We start from the raw sequence: 18124 nt of genomic DNA, 5'->3' as shown, positions 1-18124 counted from the left end.
TTTTTGTAATTACACCATACACCCATATAGTTATATGTACATTGAGATTTGAGATACATACTAGCTATAATAAGATTAAAACAAAGAAAGGTAGATAGTATATAGCAGTACTACATCAACATAGTGTATAATCATGCACGCATCTGCTGCTTTATTTGCTAGGATATTCCCAGCAATGCAACAATTAGTCTAAAGATGTACTAAGCTGAAGAAATTGTCATTTGAGTTATACTGCAACAATAGGTTACAAGTATTATGCCAATGTATCTTAATTAATAGGGTATTAAACTATTTGCAAAACTTAGATGTGTTATTTTTTGTATGTGACAGTTTCCATATGCATAACTTCATGGCATCCGCTGAAGAATCACATAGTTCCAAGTATGGTACTGGGTCAAATGCATCTATTGTTCCAATACCCATAAATTCTTCAAATGGCCAAATTAAGAAGAAGAGGAAACGTGCAGAATCAAAAAGCCAAAAGAAATATGCCACAGAATCTGAAAATAGATGAAGATGATGAAGATAGAGTTCCGGCTGGAAAATCTTGGGTATGGCTGCACTACAAAAGGGTCAAGGTGCATCAAGTTAATATTTAAGAAGGTAAGAAAGTTCAAACTGATTAGCCTGAACTTAATGGATATGTAGGCTATTAAGATGAAGTCTGCAGAGGTTAAGGATTTGCTGGTTAGCCTCTGTGATTTGTATGCATCGTCATCAGGGCCTCAAAGTTCAAGCAAGGGAAAATCTAGAAGTGGAGGGAGCACTCTCAGCCAAGGCAGTAAATCAGCCAAATTTGGTTCTAAAAAGCAAACTGAACCTACGAGAAAGAAATTGGACATGGAACTATAGTGGGAAAGCGAGCTAGAAGACTCCCAAGAAGCTGTGGTTGGACATGAGGTGGACCGTTACCTGCTAGATCCTATTGAGAAGCCTCCCGATCCTCAAAAATGTAACTTGTTGGGCTGGTGGAAACTCAATGGAACAAAATATCCGAACCTTGCTGTAGGTTCCAAGGATATTTTGGCAATTCAAGTCAGTACTGTGGCAAGTGAGTGTTGCTTTGGTACTGGGAGAAGGGTCATTGATCCCTTTAGGAGTTCACTAAGTCCCAAAACAGTAGAAGTTTTAATATGTTACCAAAAATGGATCAAGTCTGAGAGCATTGGAAATGTTCAATATGTTCCTCATGTTGATGAGATTGAATTTTATGAAAGTGTGGAGGAAGGCATGGATTCCTCTTTTATTCATGTTTTTAGTTAGTGTAAATATATTCTTTATATGTTTTTTGTGTATGAATTATGGTAAATGGTGGCTTAAGTCTACAATAGTGGGTGAATTATGGTGATTGGTGTATTCATTTCAATTTTTCAGTTTTTTTCCTTGTTTTGGACCTGACCCGACCCGAAAACCCAAAAACTGAAATCGTGTCGGTCTAAATCGGTCTCTGTTTTCTGTCAATAAAACCCAACTCGATCCGATTTTTTTCGAGTTCGTGTCGGTTTTACAAAAAATCTGACCCGAGCTGACCCGAGCCCAGCCTTACTATTATGTGGTTGCTCTCTACGCTGCACTTGTTCTTGATTTGGAGAAGTGATGATACAAACCATTTGTCTCACCCAGTGAAATAAGATAATGAGAAAGTGAGGAACAGTAGAATAAGAAATTGACTGTTAGATTAGAGCAAGGCTAAACCAACAGACTGATCAATTTAATGGCACTAATTTCGACACGTGTCAATTATTATTAATGGTCCGCTTGCATCTTGGTGTTGTAAATAAGTTTATGTAATTATGCATATGTGCGCAAGTTTATTCTTTATTATGAAAGAGATAGGAGCTTGCTCTTATTCATCTAAGAGAATACATCATATAAGTAATCTTAGGTAGATTCTCTGCAACACAGAAACCCAATGTCAATAATGGAAGATGTTTGTTTTTCCCCTTTGATTAATGGGAAATGTAATTAGTAAGCAATTAAAATGAAAGACATAGTCGAAATCATCAGCTTATATTAAACACTATCTACTCCACTTAACCTAGAAGATTGAGTCATGCATCATGTGTAACATGCCTGCAGGTTAACCGGTGATTACTAAATCGCTATAGCTTATTAGCAACTTGCTTTTGCTGCATGTGTAAGGTTGCAAGCGCGGGATGCGAAAACCCTCAAACCCTGGAACTGGTCCACCGTCCAGATACATGGATATGATTGATGAAAACGTCATTTTGCGGTGAAGTGGGGATCAGATAAGTTGGGAGGGGTTTCTCTGTTTTCTTTCCAAGTTGTGTAAGAAACGTGCTAGGGTTGGGTCAGACTGGTTTTGAAATATACAAGCATCAATTGGTGAATATAGCATTATACGTAGAGCTTGAAACTGACTGCACTGCAAATTGTAAAGTTTAATTAGAAGGATATGGCCCCAGAGTGATACATTTGTTCTGTATTAATACAACAAAGATTGCCCATAACGTGCTACACAACTAGTGCTGCGACTGTTAGGCCGAACCATATTGCTCATCAGTACTTTCATCTTCTTGCCTGATCAATCATTAGGACATCCACTACTGTCTAGTCACTTTTAAGAAATAGTTACATGAGAGTTGCGACTTGGGGTTAAGTTCAAATGTATCATTGGGGAAGTTAACCTTAAGTAAAACAATCAAAAAATGATGCTAATTAATGAGAAATTCTTTTGTGCGTGGAGGTATGGTATGCAGCACCCTAATCCACCATACACATCTGTTGACATCCCCTTTATCAACCGTCAATTACTGTATGTATAGCATGTAGCTGTTGCACAGCAGCTGAACCCTAATTATACGCTCATGAAATATTTTCATGAGTGAAGCTATGGAGTTTGTCATTCCGTAATCCAAAGAACTTAGTATTTTGTAAACGGTCTACCTGTTCGATCAGATTTCACCAAAATTGTTCAGGGAGAGAAATTAAGGATCGGAGATGAGCTGGTGTAGTATGGTATCTATTGCATTATTGTACTTCTGTGTCTCTCATACGTGGTGTTCATCAAGCCAAGAATCCACGAGCAAAGAACGTATCAAACGAATCATCTATGGATCGATCTAATGACAGAGCATTGCAAATAATTCATCTCTCAGTACAGTAGTGTTCTTATCTGCAAACACCAAGACAATCAAATGATTCAAATGATTAAGCTCCAAAAGGCTCACTACTTTCTGCTGAAAAGTACGTGCTTGGTAGTTGAGAAAATAGTGGCATTAGTTTAAGCAATTCTGTATAATCAAAATTAACGTACGAAAGATGTGCTGTGAGGAAAAAAAATCTACAAGGATATACATATATATTCTGATATTCAGACATATTCATTCCCTCGATGAAAATCTATGAGATATTTACACTATATCTTGCATAAAAAAAAATCTGGATAATGCGTTGTCCTGAAACCTTTGCTTGTTCATATCTAGGAAATTTCCAAGAAAGAGAACCGTAAATAAAATATGGTCTCAGATCACTCATGTGAATCATTGTCAAGGCTAAGAAACAAATGCATGTGGACGACGCACAAATGCTTCCTGAACATATATATTTTGGTTTATTCAGTTTCGGCGATCCATATGATATAATAGTTCAATTCAGTGACTTCAATCTCAGTAGGGTGAGAGTTAGTACGTAGTGACTAGTGAGCATGAATCACGCATCATGGATCACAACATTATTGAAATGCATTATCACATGTCCGAATATATATGCCCGTAAAAGAATGTTGGCGGTTACTATTTGTATGTTACTCAACCAATTTTGAAGCATAAATTTTCTAATTGGTGCATTGATAGCCTTCCATGTGAGATTTCTATATTTTTGGTGTTGGAACATGTAAATATCCACAAAAAGATAATCTCACATCACTCATTTGGATATTCAAATATATTTTTAACTTTTTCGAAAAAAAAACATATAGAAATTAAGCCGAGACATCGATCAACTTCCATTTGCAACCGAGTTTTGATGCAAATTTTTTAGCTGCCTTAAGACCAAGATCAGTGGCCGGATCTCTTTCCTCCGGCCAGTTTTAGTACTGCATGATTTATATATTATCAAAACTTCCATACTTTCGAAGATTACTAGCTATGTGTTTGGTCTCCTAGTCTAAACAGGTGACTCTATCAAGGCAATGACGTTTTTGTCTAAGCCTTAGACGTGCTACACGTATTTAATTTGACGTTTGATTAGCTAACTTGTGGTGTTAAGTATTAACGTACTAAACTTTCGAGTATAAGTCTTTGAGACCGAATAAGAGCGCTTGTCCTATTCATCACGTATGCCACGAAATTAAAGACATCCTAGCGTATAAGGAAATGACTTGGAAGTTGCCAACAAGAAACCCTGTACGTGAAAAATAAATTCCATCACTATTGTGATTGTATATATGATAACAATCTAGCCATGGAATGTGCTGTAGTGGTTTTTGACCGCGACAACTCTTTGACTAAGGCTTAAATATGATATTAGTCAAGAGTTCGATCGTTGACGGAAGTATTACACACTTCTTTATTTCTAAATGGGTCAAAAAAATAGGTCTGTATTGGAGCATTGAGGACAGTATTGTAGCCAGGGCACCCAATTTCTAAACTACCAATTTCTAAACTACCGTAAAATTATATATATATATATATATATACATATATATGATGACAATGTTTCAATATCAGTGGGCTGAACCGCTGAACCCGCCAACAGATACGAACCCAGTTTCAAATACATCAATGGTGGTTCAAATAATGGCCTTCTGTGTAAGACCTCGACATTATTGGAGACTTGGAGTTGGAACATGTAATTATCCAGAAAAGAAAAAATCTCACATCACTTATCTGGAAAACTCCACTCGGTTTTAGCTTTTACGAAGAAGTTAGATCAAAATCAAGCAGAGCTATCTATCGGTTCCCATTCGCAATATTGTTCACATTCTGTGTCCGCACATATATGTTCAAACATAGCTTGCTAGGAGCCACTCCAACACAATTAAGCTGAGTCCACCTTAACTCCCGATTAACTGGTACAGAAAACACTGATTTGAAGCTAAACTGTAAATTTAGAAAGAAATGGAAGTTCATTTTTAGAATTATAAGGGCTAATATAACCCCTACACATTCGAAACGATAATTGCAGATCGAAAATATGGGAACGCGGCAAGCGGATTGAAGTGAATCTATGATCACTCAAACTGATTAATGAAGTACATGATTTAAGCTCAGCCCCTCACTTAAACCCTCAGCTGATCCATGCACAGGACACGTCTACGTAATTATAGGTAAACTGCAAAGAGAAGGTGATCGAATACATGCATGAGCTCATCAGTTAGCAAAACCGAATTAAGGGTCTAAGAAAGTAACTCCGATCCTTGACCCATCGAAAGGATGCAGAAACACAGGGGATGGAAATGAGGGAACGCGACAAGCCGACTGCTGAAGGTGTAATGCATGATCATATATTGAATTAGTGGGGCAAGGCTTTAAAGAGGAAGAGATTGACGCAGTTTCAATTTGATAGTATAAGTTCTACTTTTATGGCGTTGTAAAGAAGGAGACCGGTATATCTGGGTTAACTCGCATTTATGGAGGTAGGCAAAACACTGTACCAGACAATTTCTCCGCGACGAGTTTCGAGGAGAGAAGAAGAATATTTAGGAAGGCAGGTTTGTCACTGTTCAATAAATTGATCGACCAAACTTTCTAAACTGATCTCTGATCCTACCTACTTTTTAACTCAAATTATCAAGTGGATGTCTATTAACTATTTATGCTCGTATGTTTCGGTGGATGTCTCTCTCTATCTCTCTCCCTCTTATCGTACTGAATGGACCAGAGCATGCATGCATATATGTTGGAATCCATTATTTATTGGGAAGTACAACCATGAACGTGGAAACCAGAAACCAATATCTGTTTAACGTATGCAAATAAGTGAATAACTGAATAAGTTTTCGCTGATGGATGATCGATCGAGTTTACGTTTAACTCTTCATTTGCTTATCTACGTTAAATATTAGGAAGGACTAGCTGAAACTAGTCCTTTCATAGTGAAACCGTAAAATATCCCTTCTTCGCTTGAAACTAATCGATCATGAAGGACATGAATTAAGAAGCTAAGTCGATATAGATTGAGGACACGTCAACTTAATTATAGCTAAACTACAACAGGAAGGGAACAATAATGCATGAGCTAGCTCATCAGTTATACAAAACCAAATCAGTGGTTCAAGACTTGAAGTAACGTCCCGCTGAACCATCGAAAGGATGCAGATCGAAATAATACAGGTCTTGAGGGAACGCGGCAAGCCGATTCAAGTGTACTATTGCATGATCACTTAACAGGAAAACGATGATGCAATTTCAATTCGTATGTCTTACTTCGAGAAAGGGGGGTGTTCTTGATCTGGTGCAAGAAGTAGAATGGTACATCTGCGTTAACTGACTGAATCACATTAATGGTGGCAGAATAAACCGTAAAACCTGACCAGACAACTTCTGTAAAAACCGACAAGTTTCGACTTTCAAGGTGATAGAGAAGAACAGAAATTTCTTCTCAAACAAAAAAAATCGGAGAAGAACAGAAATTTAGAAAGGCAGGTTTGTCACTGTTGAATAGATCGATCAACCGAACGGTCAAAACTGAACTACCTACCACTCAACTCAAGTAGACAAGTATGCTTGTGAAACTGAACGGGAAGCGACAATTTTGCTGCCCTCTGACCCAAAAGACAAACCCGATAGGAAAGCGGCCACTTATTAATAGTTTCCCTTGGCAAGGCTGCAAATGTGAGGGATACACAGGGTACAATTGTCTTTTAGTCAACGCGCTTTTATCTTTTCCGTCCCATATCAACTTATCAAGTTTTAAAATGTGTTTTCAACCAGCTCGAGAGTGAAATATCTTATATCTCAGGGAAACGACCCGAAACGTCAAATCCGAGTCGAAGACGGCGAATACGATCGGAGAAATATTTTAAGAGACGGTTATACCCCTGGTTAGTTCCAAACGCAGTGTTTGGGGGACAAAAATGGGAATAGGCGGAGGGACTGGCACGTGGTGGTTCGTCCCTTTTATCGAAAGATGTGTTCATATGCGTTGATATGTTGAATGGATTATATATTGGGAAGTACAACCATGAATTGACCGGGTCAGATATTGTAGAAACTTAAAAGTTGTAACAGGTGTCTCTCTAACATAAGTTGCCGTTGGGATACCGTCGATCAACAAGAAATTAAGGCAAGCGTCGAAGAAAAAATTATTTGGCAAATATTTGCAGAAAATAATGGCATATTTTTCAACACAAACCAACCACAAGCCCATATCACCATAAGCCTCCCTACTTGCTTTATGGATGCGCTAAATATTGCTCCAGTCGAGAATCAAGCTGGAGGCCCGGACTGGAGATAACTTGTAGATTCAACAGGTCGCATCGAATATGGGGATCAAATTGGAGAAATTATGTGGCAAAGTTTTTTGCAACTGTGTGATACTACCAACTATTTTAGCCCCAAACTCATCGAGTGGTATGAAAGTTAGGTGAGCGGGAAAAAAAATTATCAACTGTAATGAAAACTCTAAAGAAAGTAAAAAAATATTGTTTACATACTATTCATCAATAATTCGAAAAAGATATAAGAATCTCAAATAAATAAGAGATATTAAGAACTGTTACATAAAATACTCTATAATAAGCTTATATGTTCAATACACATAAGTGTCTATCCAAGTATCCATAAATAATTCAAAGATTATTTCTCAAAGTTTGAAGAAGACATGCATAATATATTTGTATAGGTAAAGAATGACATTAGAATTTAGGAAAACATATCTAACGTTAATAGAATTCCCAACAAGATTAGTAATTATTTACCTAAAGCTGAGAAGCTTTGACCAGCTGATTCGCACTCTCCAAAATGGCCAAATTCTAATATTAGTGATAGTAAGAATCAAATAAGAATTAATTACCTCAATCTATTTTTCATTCATCTTTCATGTGCAAAGAAGTAATTTAAGTGATAGAAGAATTGATACAACTAAAGAACAATTTTACATGGTGCAATAGAAATAGAGCAACAAATCAGTGACTCGATGTCACAGTTGTGCCTTGAGAATAGTATAGGGCAACATACGTGAGAAGAGAAGTGAGCAACAATAGTGCAATAATCAATAGCCAATTGTGACGTTTGGTTAATTGTGACGTGTGCCTAGTTACATCACTTTATTAATTCAGGGTTGATATATTGGGTTGGGCATAGGTTAGTTGGTTAATAGGGATGTAAAAGTATGTTTTTTTTTGTATTTTAATGTATACTCAATTTTTAGAAGCTCTTTTAATAGAAACCCACATATTTTTTCTTCATTATGCACTGAATTATAACCATTCGTTTAAATCTAAATTACAAAATGCCACCATTAAAATCTGATAAAAATTAATAATTAGTCAATCAATAAATTGTGCTCTCATTAACTACCTTAATTATAGATTTTCTTTTACTCATCACAAATTTAGAAATAATGAAGCATGTCCTTTTTGACATATCTAGAATTCATAAGTTTTTAAAATTTAAATCAATTCAAAATCGAAATCACTTTATGATGCTTTGAACTTTCCTTCTTTCTGTTTGTTGAATAATTTAAAATTTAAAATTTCATAGGTAATTTAATTCATTTCAACTATTTATTTACAACCTTAGTTTGAGGTAGAGATAAGTTTTTTTAATTCCTATTCAATAGGTTTTTATTTTTAATTACAACCTAAAAATTAGGTATTTATCTTTAAAGTTAACATCTCTTATAGGAATTTTTACATCAACATGTTTTTTAGGTATTTTATCATTCCAAATATCTCTTTCGTAGGTTAAATTTGAAATTTATACTAATATGCATGTATTTATCTATTAGGTAATTTTTACATCAACTTGTTTGTTAGAGATTCTCTAATTTTAAAGATTTCTTCGATATGTTGAATATTTATATTAATATGCATGTTTCTATCTATTAGGCAACAACATAGAGTGAAAAAATATGAAGAATGAAACGTAGAACAAAAGATTTACCACACGAAAAATATTCATGGTACAATTATACGAAAAGAAAAGATTTGAGAAAACATATATATATAATGGATAACATACGTACCTTATTGATAGATTCAAAAGATTGAAAAAATGACGAATGATACAAGTACACAACAACCTTTGTGTTCTCTCGTACGGTCTATAAAAGTTGGAGTAGTGTTTGTATTCTGAAACTCTCATATGAGCTATATAAAAAAATTTCTCAAAAAAAAAATTGAAATTAAATCTTTCAACAATTTTAGTGAAAAATCAATGGTAGGATTGAATTAAACATGTACAATAAATAGATGCTACGATTAAGGAAACTAAAATGATCAAAAGGGCAAAATAGGGTTGTAGAAAAAAAATTGGGGTTAGATTGAAAAAACATTTGAGTGTGGGTTTGATTTAAAATAAGGGGTCCGATATTGGGTATATCTTCAATTTTCTCTTCTTTTTTTGCCAAGCGGATATGTTAGATGAAGTCTGGCCCCCAAAATTTTATCCCAACAACTGCTGCGAGAGCCGTAGCTAACATCCGCCACTGAAATGACCTCATGCACACATTGTATCATTTGTGTGCAACATAAATTCCAAGCTGTTAAAAGAAAAACTTCTATAATATTTCGTACATGATAGTTGGCGGTTTAATTCTCTTCAACAAAGTTTATATCATGTTCGTTGTTCGGTAAGAACAAACCATATGATATGGTTGAATATGTAGTACCTAATTTACATTTTCAAAGACAGCTGGTGTTTCCAATAAGCAATTATGCTTGATTCTTGGCAATGCATCAATGGCGTCAAAGCTAATATTGGCTAAGCGTATAATAAAGCTAAGTAACCTTGTTGTCCCTCGTTAAGTTTTGCAAGCATGCACATATACACTCAGTACTTTTGAAAATTGTGGCAAAAAATTGAATGCAGAATTGATATAGAAGTGAATTGTAATATTTCAGTACGAGGAATGTGGTGACATGACTTAGTACCATGATCACCAATTTATGTGCAACTAGCCAGTATCATCACGTCAAATGTGTAAAAAGGATAAGTACATCTTAGAATTAAGGTGCAAACATGTTATCTACCAAATGATAATTTCGACAATTGATAAGTTTACCTAAGAACTCAGACCACATAATTTGTTTGGTTTCAAACAACCTTTGTCAACGTTCAAATCCTGTCGATAATTAATGATCTACACTAAACCTAGTCACGTACGTGCCTACTATAGTACTATAGGACCTGATCAACCTAAGCATACATGCACTCGCGCTCCTTGATGATGTCTGCTTTGCCGTACGTGGCTCGAGTCTACTCCAGCTGAGGCCTCCCTTGGCCTACAAGCTTGCACCGGCAACATTGCCTACGGTAACTCAGTGTTAATTAGGTTATTGTTTAGGCCAATTAATACTCAATGTTTAGCGGTGGGTGCACTTGCTTATTAGGATATCAAATGCGCATATCCGAATAAAATTATTTAAGATTGTGATTCGAAATTTTAGCTTCATTGTCAAGACTAAGCATCTTACCTAATTAGTGGCCAAGCCTGTCTCTCTTCAATTATGGAACTGGTTGTTGTGACCAACCCTTAACCAAAGTACTATCTATTAATTCTGATGATTATATTTAACAAGCATCTGATGCCAGAAACTACGACGACTAATTGGAACTCGACACCATAAAGAAATATGAAAAAGCTGGATACATATTCATATAATATGTTAGCTTGCGAGGTTTTCGTATTCGACATAATGTACTTAGCTGGTAAGGTGTTGTTGATACAGGAATATAATTACACCGAGTTCTTGGGTCTTTTAAGAATCTTTCATTTCTCTTTCTTTTCTACACTTTGAGTTGATAATGACTACAGCTTAAAAGTTCGGCCGGTGCGCCATTACATCAATTTCATATAAAGACATACATTTCCATTTTTCAGCTGCTAGCTATTCTGAGCTGTAATATATTCCTTTCCTCAGTTTCCTGCGTTATGTGATTTGCAAGTTTGCAAGTGAACCTTAAAATGAAACGATCCAGTAAAGATCATCTCTTTGGCAATCAAGATATGTACTATTCTCTCCTGGGGACAGCTTAATTATAAGGTCGGATCGATTAAGTTGAGGTGATCATCCTACGTGCTATCGACACGATAGATATGCCTCACTGAAAATGAATTAATTAAGTGAAGCATGTTGATTACAAACACTAAACCGAAGCCCCACTAATTAGTGTCCGGATTCATGGTTTTGTAGTTTTAATTTATGTAGGGTACTAGGGTTTGTGTGGATTGCTCACAGAAAAAATGTAAGAAATATCTTCAAGTCGCTTTTGATGGCATGCGGCTTAAATAGTTGAATGACTAATGGTTTCCCTAGGTCATAACACTGTTTTAGCGCCCACTAAGACAAACAGTGTTAGATCAGACAGACTACCTCATTTTGATCGGAAATAAATTTGTCACACAAAATTCAAAGGCTCCTTAGACAAATGATTGGAATGAGAATGCTTAGTACTATTATATGTACTTCTTCTATTTTTAAAAAGGACGATAATCTATATTAACTGAAGAATTAACAGTACATGGAGTGACACATCAACATCGAAAAAAGAAATAAAAATAACGAAATACACAAATGCATTTGTAAAAGCAAGAAAGGATAATAAGACGCACAAGAACGTCTAAAATTGGTAAAAACTTGATGATGTCGCACAACATCGCTGCACTGCATAGGTCAAAACAATGTAAAGTTTGTATTATAACCATAACCATAACCATGGATACGCTCTATAAGATATGCAAAGAATCGAGAGTCGGCCCGAGAGACACGAAGGTGATCAAGGGCGTTCAATCCCCTCGAGGGACATGACCAAACGACCTCGAGAGGTTCCCTCGTGACGTTAACAATCGAACTCTCCAAACCAAGAAACAAGGATTTGGGCCTCCAAGCCAATAATAAAATGGAGTCCAAATCTACCACAACCAACCACCAGGGTCCCAAATTTTGACCCAAAACTGATCATGCCTCATCTCCAAAGTCAAACACCGGCCCACAATGAGCCAAGCCCACCAAGCACTGACAACTTCTATGGGCACCCGCCCCGCAGCTCCAGCAGACCGACACCCAAACTCCTCGCCGGCGACTGTCATCTTCAATCCAGTGTAACAGCCCCACCATCACCCAACTCTTCCCTGCACCGCCGGACCTCTCCCGAACTTAAGGAAGTTGTAAGAGGCAAAATCGACACCGCCAACAACACCCCGATCTAGCCGTAGCAACCCCGCACAGAGGCACCCAAGCGCAACTGGTCACATCCTCGAACAGACAGCGCCACCATGAGATGAAGCATCCTGGCGCCGCAAGACAACCGCTAAAGTCCATGAAAATGGACCCGGATCCCAGATCCAGCACTTAAAACTCTCCTTTTGACGTCAGCACAACCCAATCGAAAAATTCTTCGATCTACAACCACCACACAAAGCAACCGTCCATGCCCTCAACCACTCGCAGCCACCAACTACAACCATTGAACACCAAAGATCGATCCAAGTTGTGAAGCCAACTTCGAGCTCTCCTGGAAACATGAATTGACAAGAGCAGAACTAACTGTGAACAACACAAGGGTCGAAGTAGACGTCACTCGAGGAGAAGAGGCGGTGCCGGAGTGGAAGGGAAACCAAGGAAAAAGCCACTGCACACCCAACCCTAGCAAAGAGGCTCCGCTAGGTCTTTTCATTTTTTAAAACAATACTATTGTTAATTTCATTTTATTTTATGTACGTTTTCTTAATCTTACACATAAAATTTCCTATTTCAAAGTCAAACAGTTATTTAGAAATTAGACATTTACTCAAAGTAAGAATTGAATCAAAATATTTCATGGGCATGATGACATTTCTTTCACAAAATGTTTGAAAGGGTTTTCAATTTTTCACAAAGGGAAATTCGTCCAAAAACGGTACCTCACCTTTCCAATCTTATAAACTTCAGTATCTCATGTTTTTTAAATTTCACATCGGTACTGTTTGGACCCCGACCTAATTTTGGTACTTTTAGCCGTTAGTTCCGTTACGGAGACTATATCAAGGGTACTTTGGGTAATTCAATCACGGGATAAACTATTGAACCCACTGATTCCCAGAAATTCCAAATTTCTCCACTCTACTCAACCTCTCTCAATCTCTCAATTTTTCACCGTACTCATTCCCTATGGATTTGAGTTTGGGGTGTGGCGGTTGTCGGAGATACTAGAGTGGCGTGAAACTCATCAAAAGGCCTTGGTAGGTTCTGTTTGTATCAGTGGCGGATCCACGTTTGGGCAAGCTTAGGCAGCTGCCTATACTGGGATTTGCTGTTGGCCTTAGTGCAGGAGTTATTTTGGACAAATGCACGGTGAAAATGGCAGATTCTGGCATCTTGCAGCAGCTAATCCACCCAACTGTTTCTTCCCCTTATTTCAGCCCAAAACGACGTCGTTTTGGCTTGAAATAATTAATTAATTCACTGCCTAAAAACGACGTCGTTTGCTCACATATTTCTTTGCTAAAACACACGGCTTCTCAGACCTAATATCCTTCTCAGCCTCTCATACTCCAATTGGTTCATTCCCAGACCCCAATTCAGCAATTCCCAAAATCAAAATTTTTTTTGAGTCTTCTCAAATCTCAACTTTGATCACTTGATTCACTCCCAAAGGCTGAATCTCCCAACGCAAGTAAGTGTTTAAGTGAATCTATTCATATGATCATCACTCATCACTCATCAGATAATATCATTATATCAATCATATTTTTTTCATTTTTTTTCTAATTCGTTGGTTAATAGTTCTAAGTTCTTTAAAGGTTTGATTATGTTGTAACATTGTTGCTTGAGAATTGAGATTGAATGTTTTATAGTGATTATCTGTTCAAAGCTATGATTGAATTGCAGTGAATAATGAATAGACATAATATTGATTATTGAACTTTCGAAAGTTGATCCAATTGATTGTAAAACATAGGTGATAGGTCGACTTAGAGTTTGATGTTTGCAGAATTAGATTTATTAAGAAATTGATTCAATTGTTAATTACAGTGCTAGAGAAATACTTTCAAAAACTATCAAGAACAGATGAACTTTCAAATCCTTCATCATCGAAGAAGAGGAAGGCCAATGTTGATAGTGAAAGTTCAAAGAGAACAGAACTTGAAGAAGTGTTGGAAAATCTTCCTTCAGACCCTGCACGTCGAAAGCGTATTTTGGATTATGATCCAAATATTCGTGATCAAGTTAGACGAAGTTATCTGCTCAAGGGTCCTTGTCAACCTCGAAACCATAAGTTTCCCCAAAGAGAAATAAATGGAACTAAACGGAAGTTTAACTCTTCCTGGTTTGATGATCATTTGGAGTGGCTAGAGTACAGCATAGAGAAAGATGCTTTATTTTGTCTGTGTTGTTATCTTTTTAAACCAGAACATGGTGATCAAGGAGGCGGCGATACATTTACTGCTAAAGGTTACAACAATTGGAAGAATAAAAAAGGGCTTAAAGATCATGTTGGAACTACCAGTAGTGTTCATAATCAAGCTCTATTGAATTGCCATGCTCTAATGAATCAGAAGCAGCATCTTGAATCAGTTATTAGTCGTCAAGTGGAAACCTCTAAGCAGGACTATTATACTCTTTTGAATGCTTCAATTGATTGTGTTCGTTTCTTGTTGCGACAAGGTCTTGCTTTCCGTGGCCATGATGAATCAGAATCCTCAAACAACAAAGGAAACTTTCTAGAACTTCTAGAATTTCTTGCTGAACACAATGACAATGTGAAAGCTGTCGCCTTTGAAAATGCTCGAGGAAATCTACAGTTGAAATCACCTGCTATACAAAAAGATATCATAAATGCAGCTTCTGTTGAAACTCTTAATACAATCATGTTTGACATGGGTGATGCACCATTTTCTATTCTTGTTGATGAAGCACGAGATCATGCAGTAAAAGAGCAGATGGCAGTTGTTCTTCGATATGTAGATAATAAAGGTGAAGTAATTGAAAGGTTTGTCGGCATCGAACATGTGAAAAGTACTGATGCACGGTCCTTGAAACTTGCAATAGATGAGCTATTTTCCAGAAATAGGTTGAGCATATCAAATCTTCGAGGACAAGGCTATGATGGGGCTAGTAATATGCGAGGTGAGTTCAATGGTCTTAAGGCACTTATTTTGAAAGAAAATAATTGTGCATTTTATGTTCATTGTTTTGCACATCAACTTCAACTTGCTCTTGTTGCTCTAGCTAAAAACCATGTTGCAGTTGCTTCATTTTTTTTCTTAGTCAGTAGAGTGATTAACCTTGTTGGAGCATCATGTAAACGTCGTGATCTTCTTCGAGAGCAACAACAAAATGAACTGTTAAAAGCTCTTCAAAATGATGAGCTTCAAAGTGGAAGAGGACAGAATCAAGAAACTACTCTTAAACGTCCGGGTGATACACGTTGGGGGTCACATTATGGTACATTACTGAGCATTATTTCTATGTTTTCTTCCACAGTTAAGGTGATTCAAATGATTATGGAAGATGGGACACATGATGATCAAAGAGGGGAATGTAATCTGTTGCTAGCACAAATGCAATCATTTAATTTTATATTTTGTTTGTTTTTAATGATACAAGTGTTGGGTGTGACGAATGAGTTATCACAAGCATTACAAAGAAATGATCAAGATATTGTCAATGCTATGGATTTAGTTAAGGCAAGCAAGCAACAACTACAAACTATGAGGGAGGAAGAATGTGAATGGGATAATTTCCTTGACAAGGTCTACTGTTTCTGTAACAAGCATGGTGTCAAGATTCCCAATATGGATGATCTTTTTGTTGCTCAAGGGAAATCACAACGTAGGGCTGAAAAGTTGACAGTCATTCATCATTATCGAGTGGATATCTTTTATTCTGTGATCGATAGACAACTTTCAGACTTGAATGATCGTTTTAATGAGGTAAACTCTGAGCTTCTAATTTGTGTTTCAAGTTTAAGTCCAGATGATTCATTTTCTGCTTTTGACAAGCAAAAGTTATTTCGTCTTGCTCAATTTTATCCAAGAGATTTTTCTGAAAGAGATGTGTTATCACTTGAAGACAAGCTTCATATTTACATTAATGATATGCGATCCAGAAATGATTTTTGTCAACTGAAAGGAATCAATAGTCTTGCAAAAAAATTGGTGGAGACTAGAAAGCACATAACACATGCATCAGTCTACAAGCTTCTAACTTTGGCTTTAGTTCTACCAGTTGCAACAGCTTCAGTGAAAAGAGTATTCTCAGCTATGAACATTGTGAAGAATCCACTTCGTAATAGAATGAGAGATCAGTGGCTGAATGATAGTTTGCTTGTTTATATTGAGAAATATATGTTCAATAGTGTTAGTAATGATGCTATTATGCAGCGTTTCCAAAATATGAAATCGCGCCGTGGACAATTACCGTTTCATTGTTGATTGAAGGTTGTATTGTATTTTTGTTTTAATTGAAATTGATTATATTTTCAAGTAACAAGTAAATTTTGCCTTGGCTGGTAAAATTTTCTGGATCCGCCACCGGTTTGTATGGCTTGAATCTTGACCGTTGCATAGGAGCTGAGCGGTGGTGGTCAATTCGCCATGATTTGATCTGAATCTTGATGGATTTTGTTTAAACTATTAAGCAAACCGTGGAAATGATAATTGTGATATCTAATGATCAGAAGAAGCTTGAAGAAGAACGCAAAAATCTGCATGTTCTGGGCATAGTAGGTTCGGATTCATGACTTAATCAAACAAGTGAAGGTGGGGGTATGTGTAATAAAGAGAGGCTCAAAATTGATTTTTTACTGGGCAACGCCTCTACCTTTTTGTATCTGATTCTGGGCATTACATGTAAAAAATTGATATTAAGTTTCTTTAACATGCATTTGGCAGTAACTTGAAGGCAAAACTGACGATAAAAAATTATGAGGCGCTCGATCTTTTCCGGCGACCAGATCAGATCGTAGGTCTTCAAAACAGGGTTGCCGGAGTTGAGGCCTGGACGGGTTTCGGCACAGACAGTGAGAGCGTGTGCCGGTGGAAGGGGTGCGCGTGGGATGGAGAGGAGATCGTAGTGGAATGCGACAGAAGAGGTGAGGTTGGGGGAGAGTTTGAGGAGGGAAGGGACAGTGAGGAGGGGGATGGAGCATTGATTGCGATCGGACATGATTCCTTTGATCATACGGTTGTAGGTGACGCTGGAATAGCTGAGCTCGAGGGCCTTGGCAAGTCAACTAATGGACAGAAATATCCTTGTAAAATAGTTAGTTGGCAGTTCACGTAACAGAGCTGACGGCTAAAAATACCAAAATTGTGTCAGGGTCCAAACATGAAGTACCGATGTGAAGTTTGAAAAACATGAGATACTGAAGTTTATAAGATTGGAAATGTGAAGTACCGTTGGCACGAATTTCCCTTTCACAAAAGGGGTAATAGAGGTTGAAGCATACATGATGTTCTTATAACAAAACTTCCCAACAAAGCCTCTTTCAACGACCCTAACTCCCTTAGTATAGTATAAATGAACCAATCCATAACGTTAAGCGAGGCTGTCCATCATATATACCAATGCCTCATCCCTTCCTTTGTTTGTTACCAGTACATATATGTCTGCCTTAAATTTTCCAAAATAAGAAGAGAAAAAAGGCAGCGAAACCAAATGATGCATGATGGCATGAACGTCACTGATTGGCAAATGGCATGTGGATGGATGACGATGAAAGCCAAGTCCACTAACAACTCCCCACCAAACGTACCATCTTGTAAGTGCATACCAGTTAACCTCTTTAATACTTTTATATCCATTCACCTTCTTGCCGGCGGCATTTCAACTCAGAACAGTTCCGTTACGTTGATTTAGTAAAGTTTGGCATTTCTATGGACTTAATCAAACGGCTCGTATTGTTCTTGCTACCGGATTTTGATCACATCGTCGCTGTCTGTGTACTATTATACCAAGCAAAACGGCCCATGCTTATCACTTGCTGCATATGACAACCAAAACCAGTCAAATACC

At 37.1% G+C, this 18124-nt stretch overlaps 1 protein-coding gene across 1 annotated transcript; it reads left to right on the top strand.

Annotated features, from left to right (window-relative positions):
- The first annotated feature begins 488 nt into the window (after nt 1-488).
- On the top strand, nt 489-17392 carry LOC126796718 (uncharacterized). Its single transcript, XM_050523463.1, has 5 exons — nt 489-551; nt 649-781; nt 14141-16467; nt 16749-16832; nt 17012-17392. Exons 1-5 carry the CDS (start codon nt 489-491, stop codon nt 17390-17392), a joined length of 2988 nt encoding a protein of 995 aa, XP_050379420.1.
- The last annotated feature ends 732 nt before the right edge of the window (nt 17393-18124 follow it).

This window comes from Argentina anserina, chromosome 6 (assembly GCF_933775445.1).
Source record: "Argentina anserina chromosome 6, drPotAnse1.1, whole genome shotgun sequence".
Lineage (NCBI taxonomy): Eukaryota > Viridiplantae > Streptophyta > Magnoliopsida > Rosales > Rosaceae > Argentina > Argentina anserina.
This window is presented reverse-complemented; position numbering and strand designations above follow the sequence as displayed.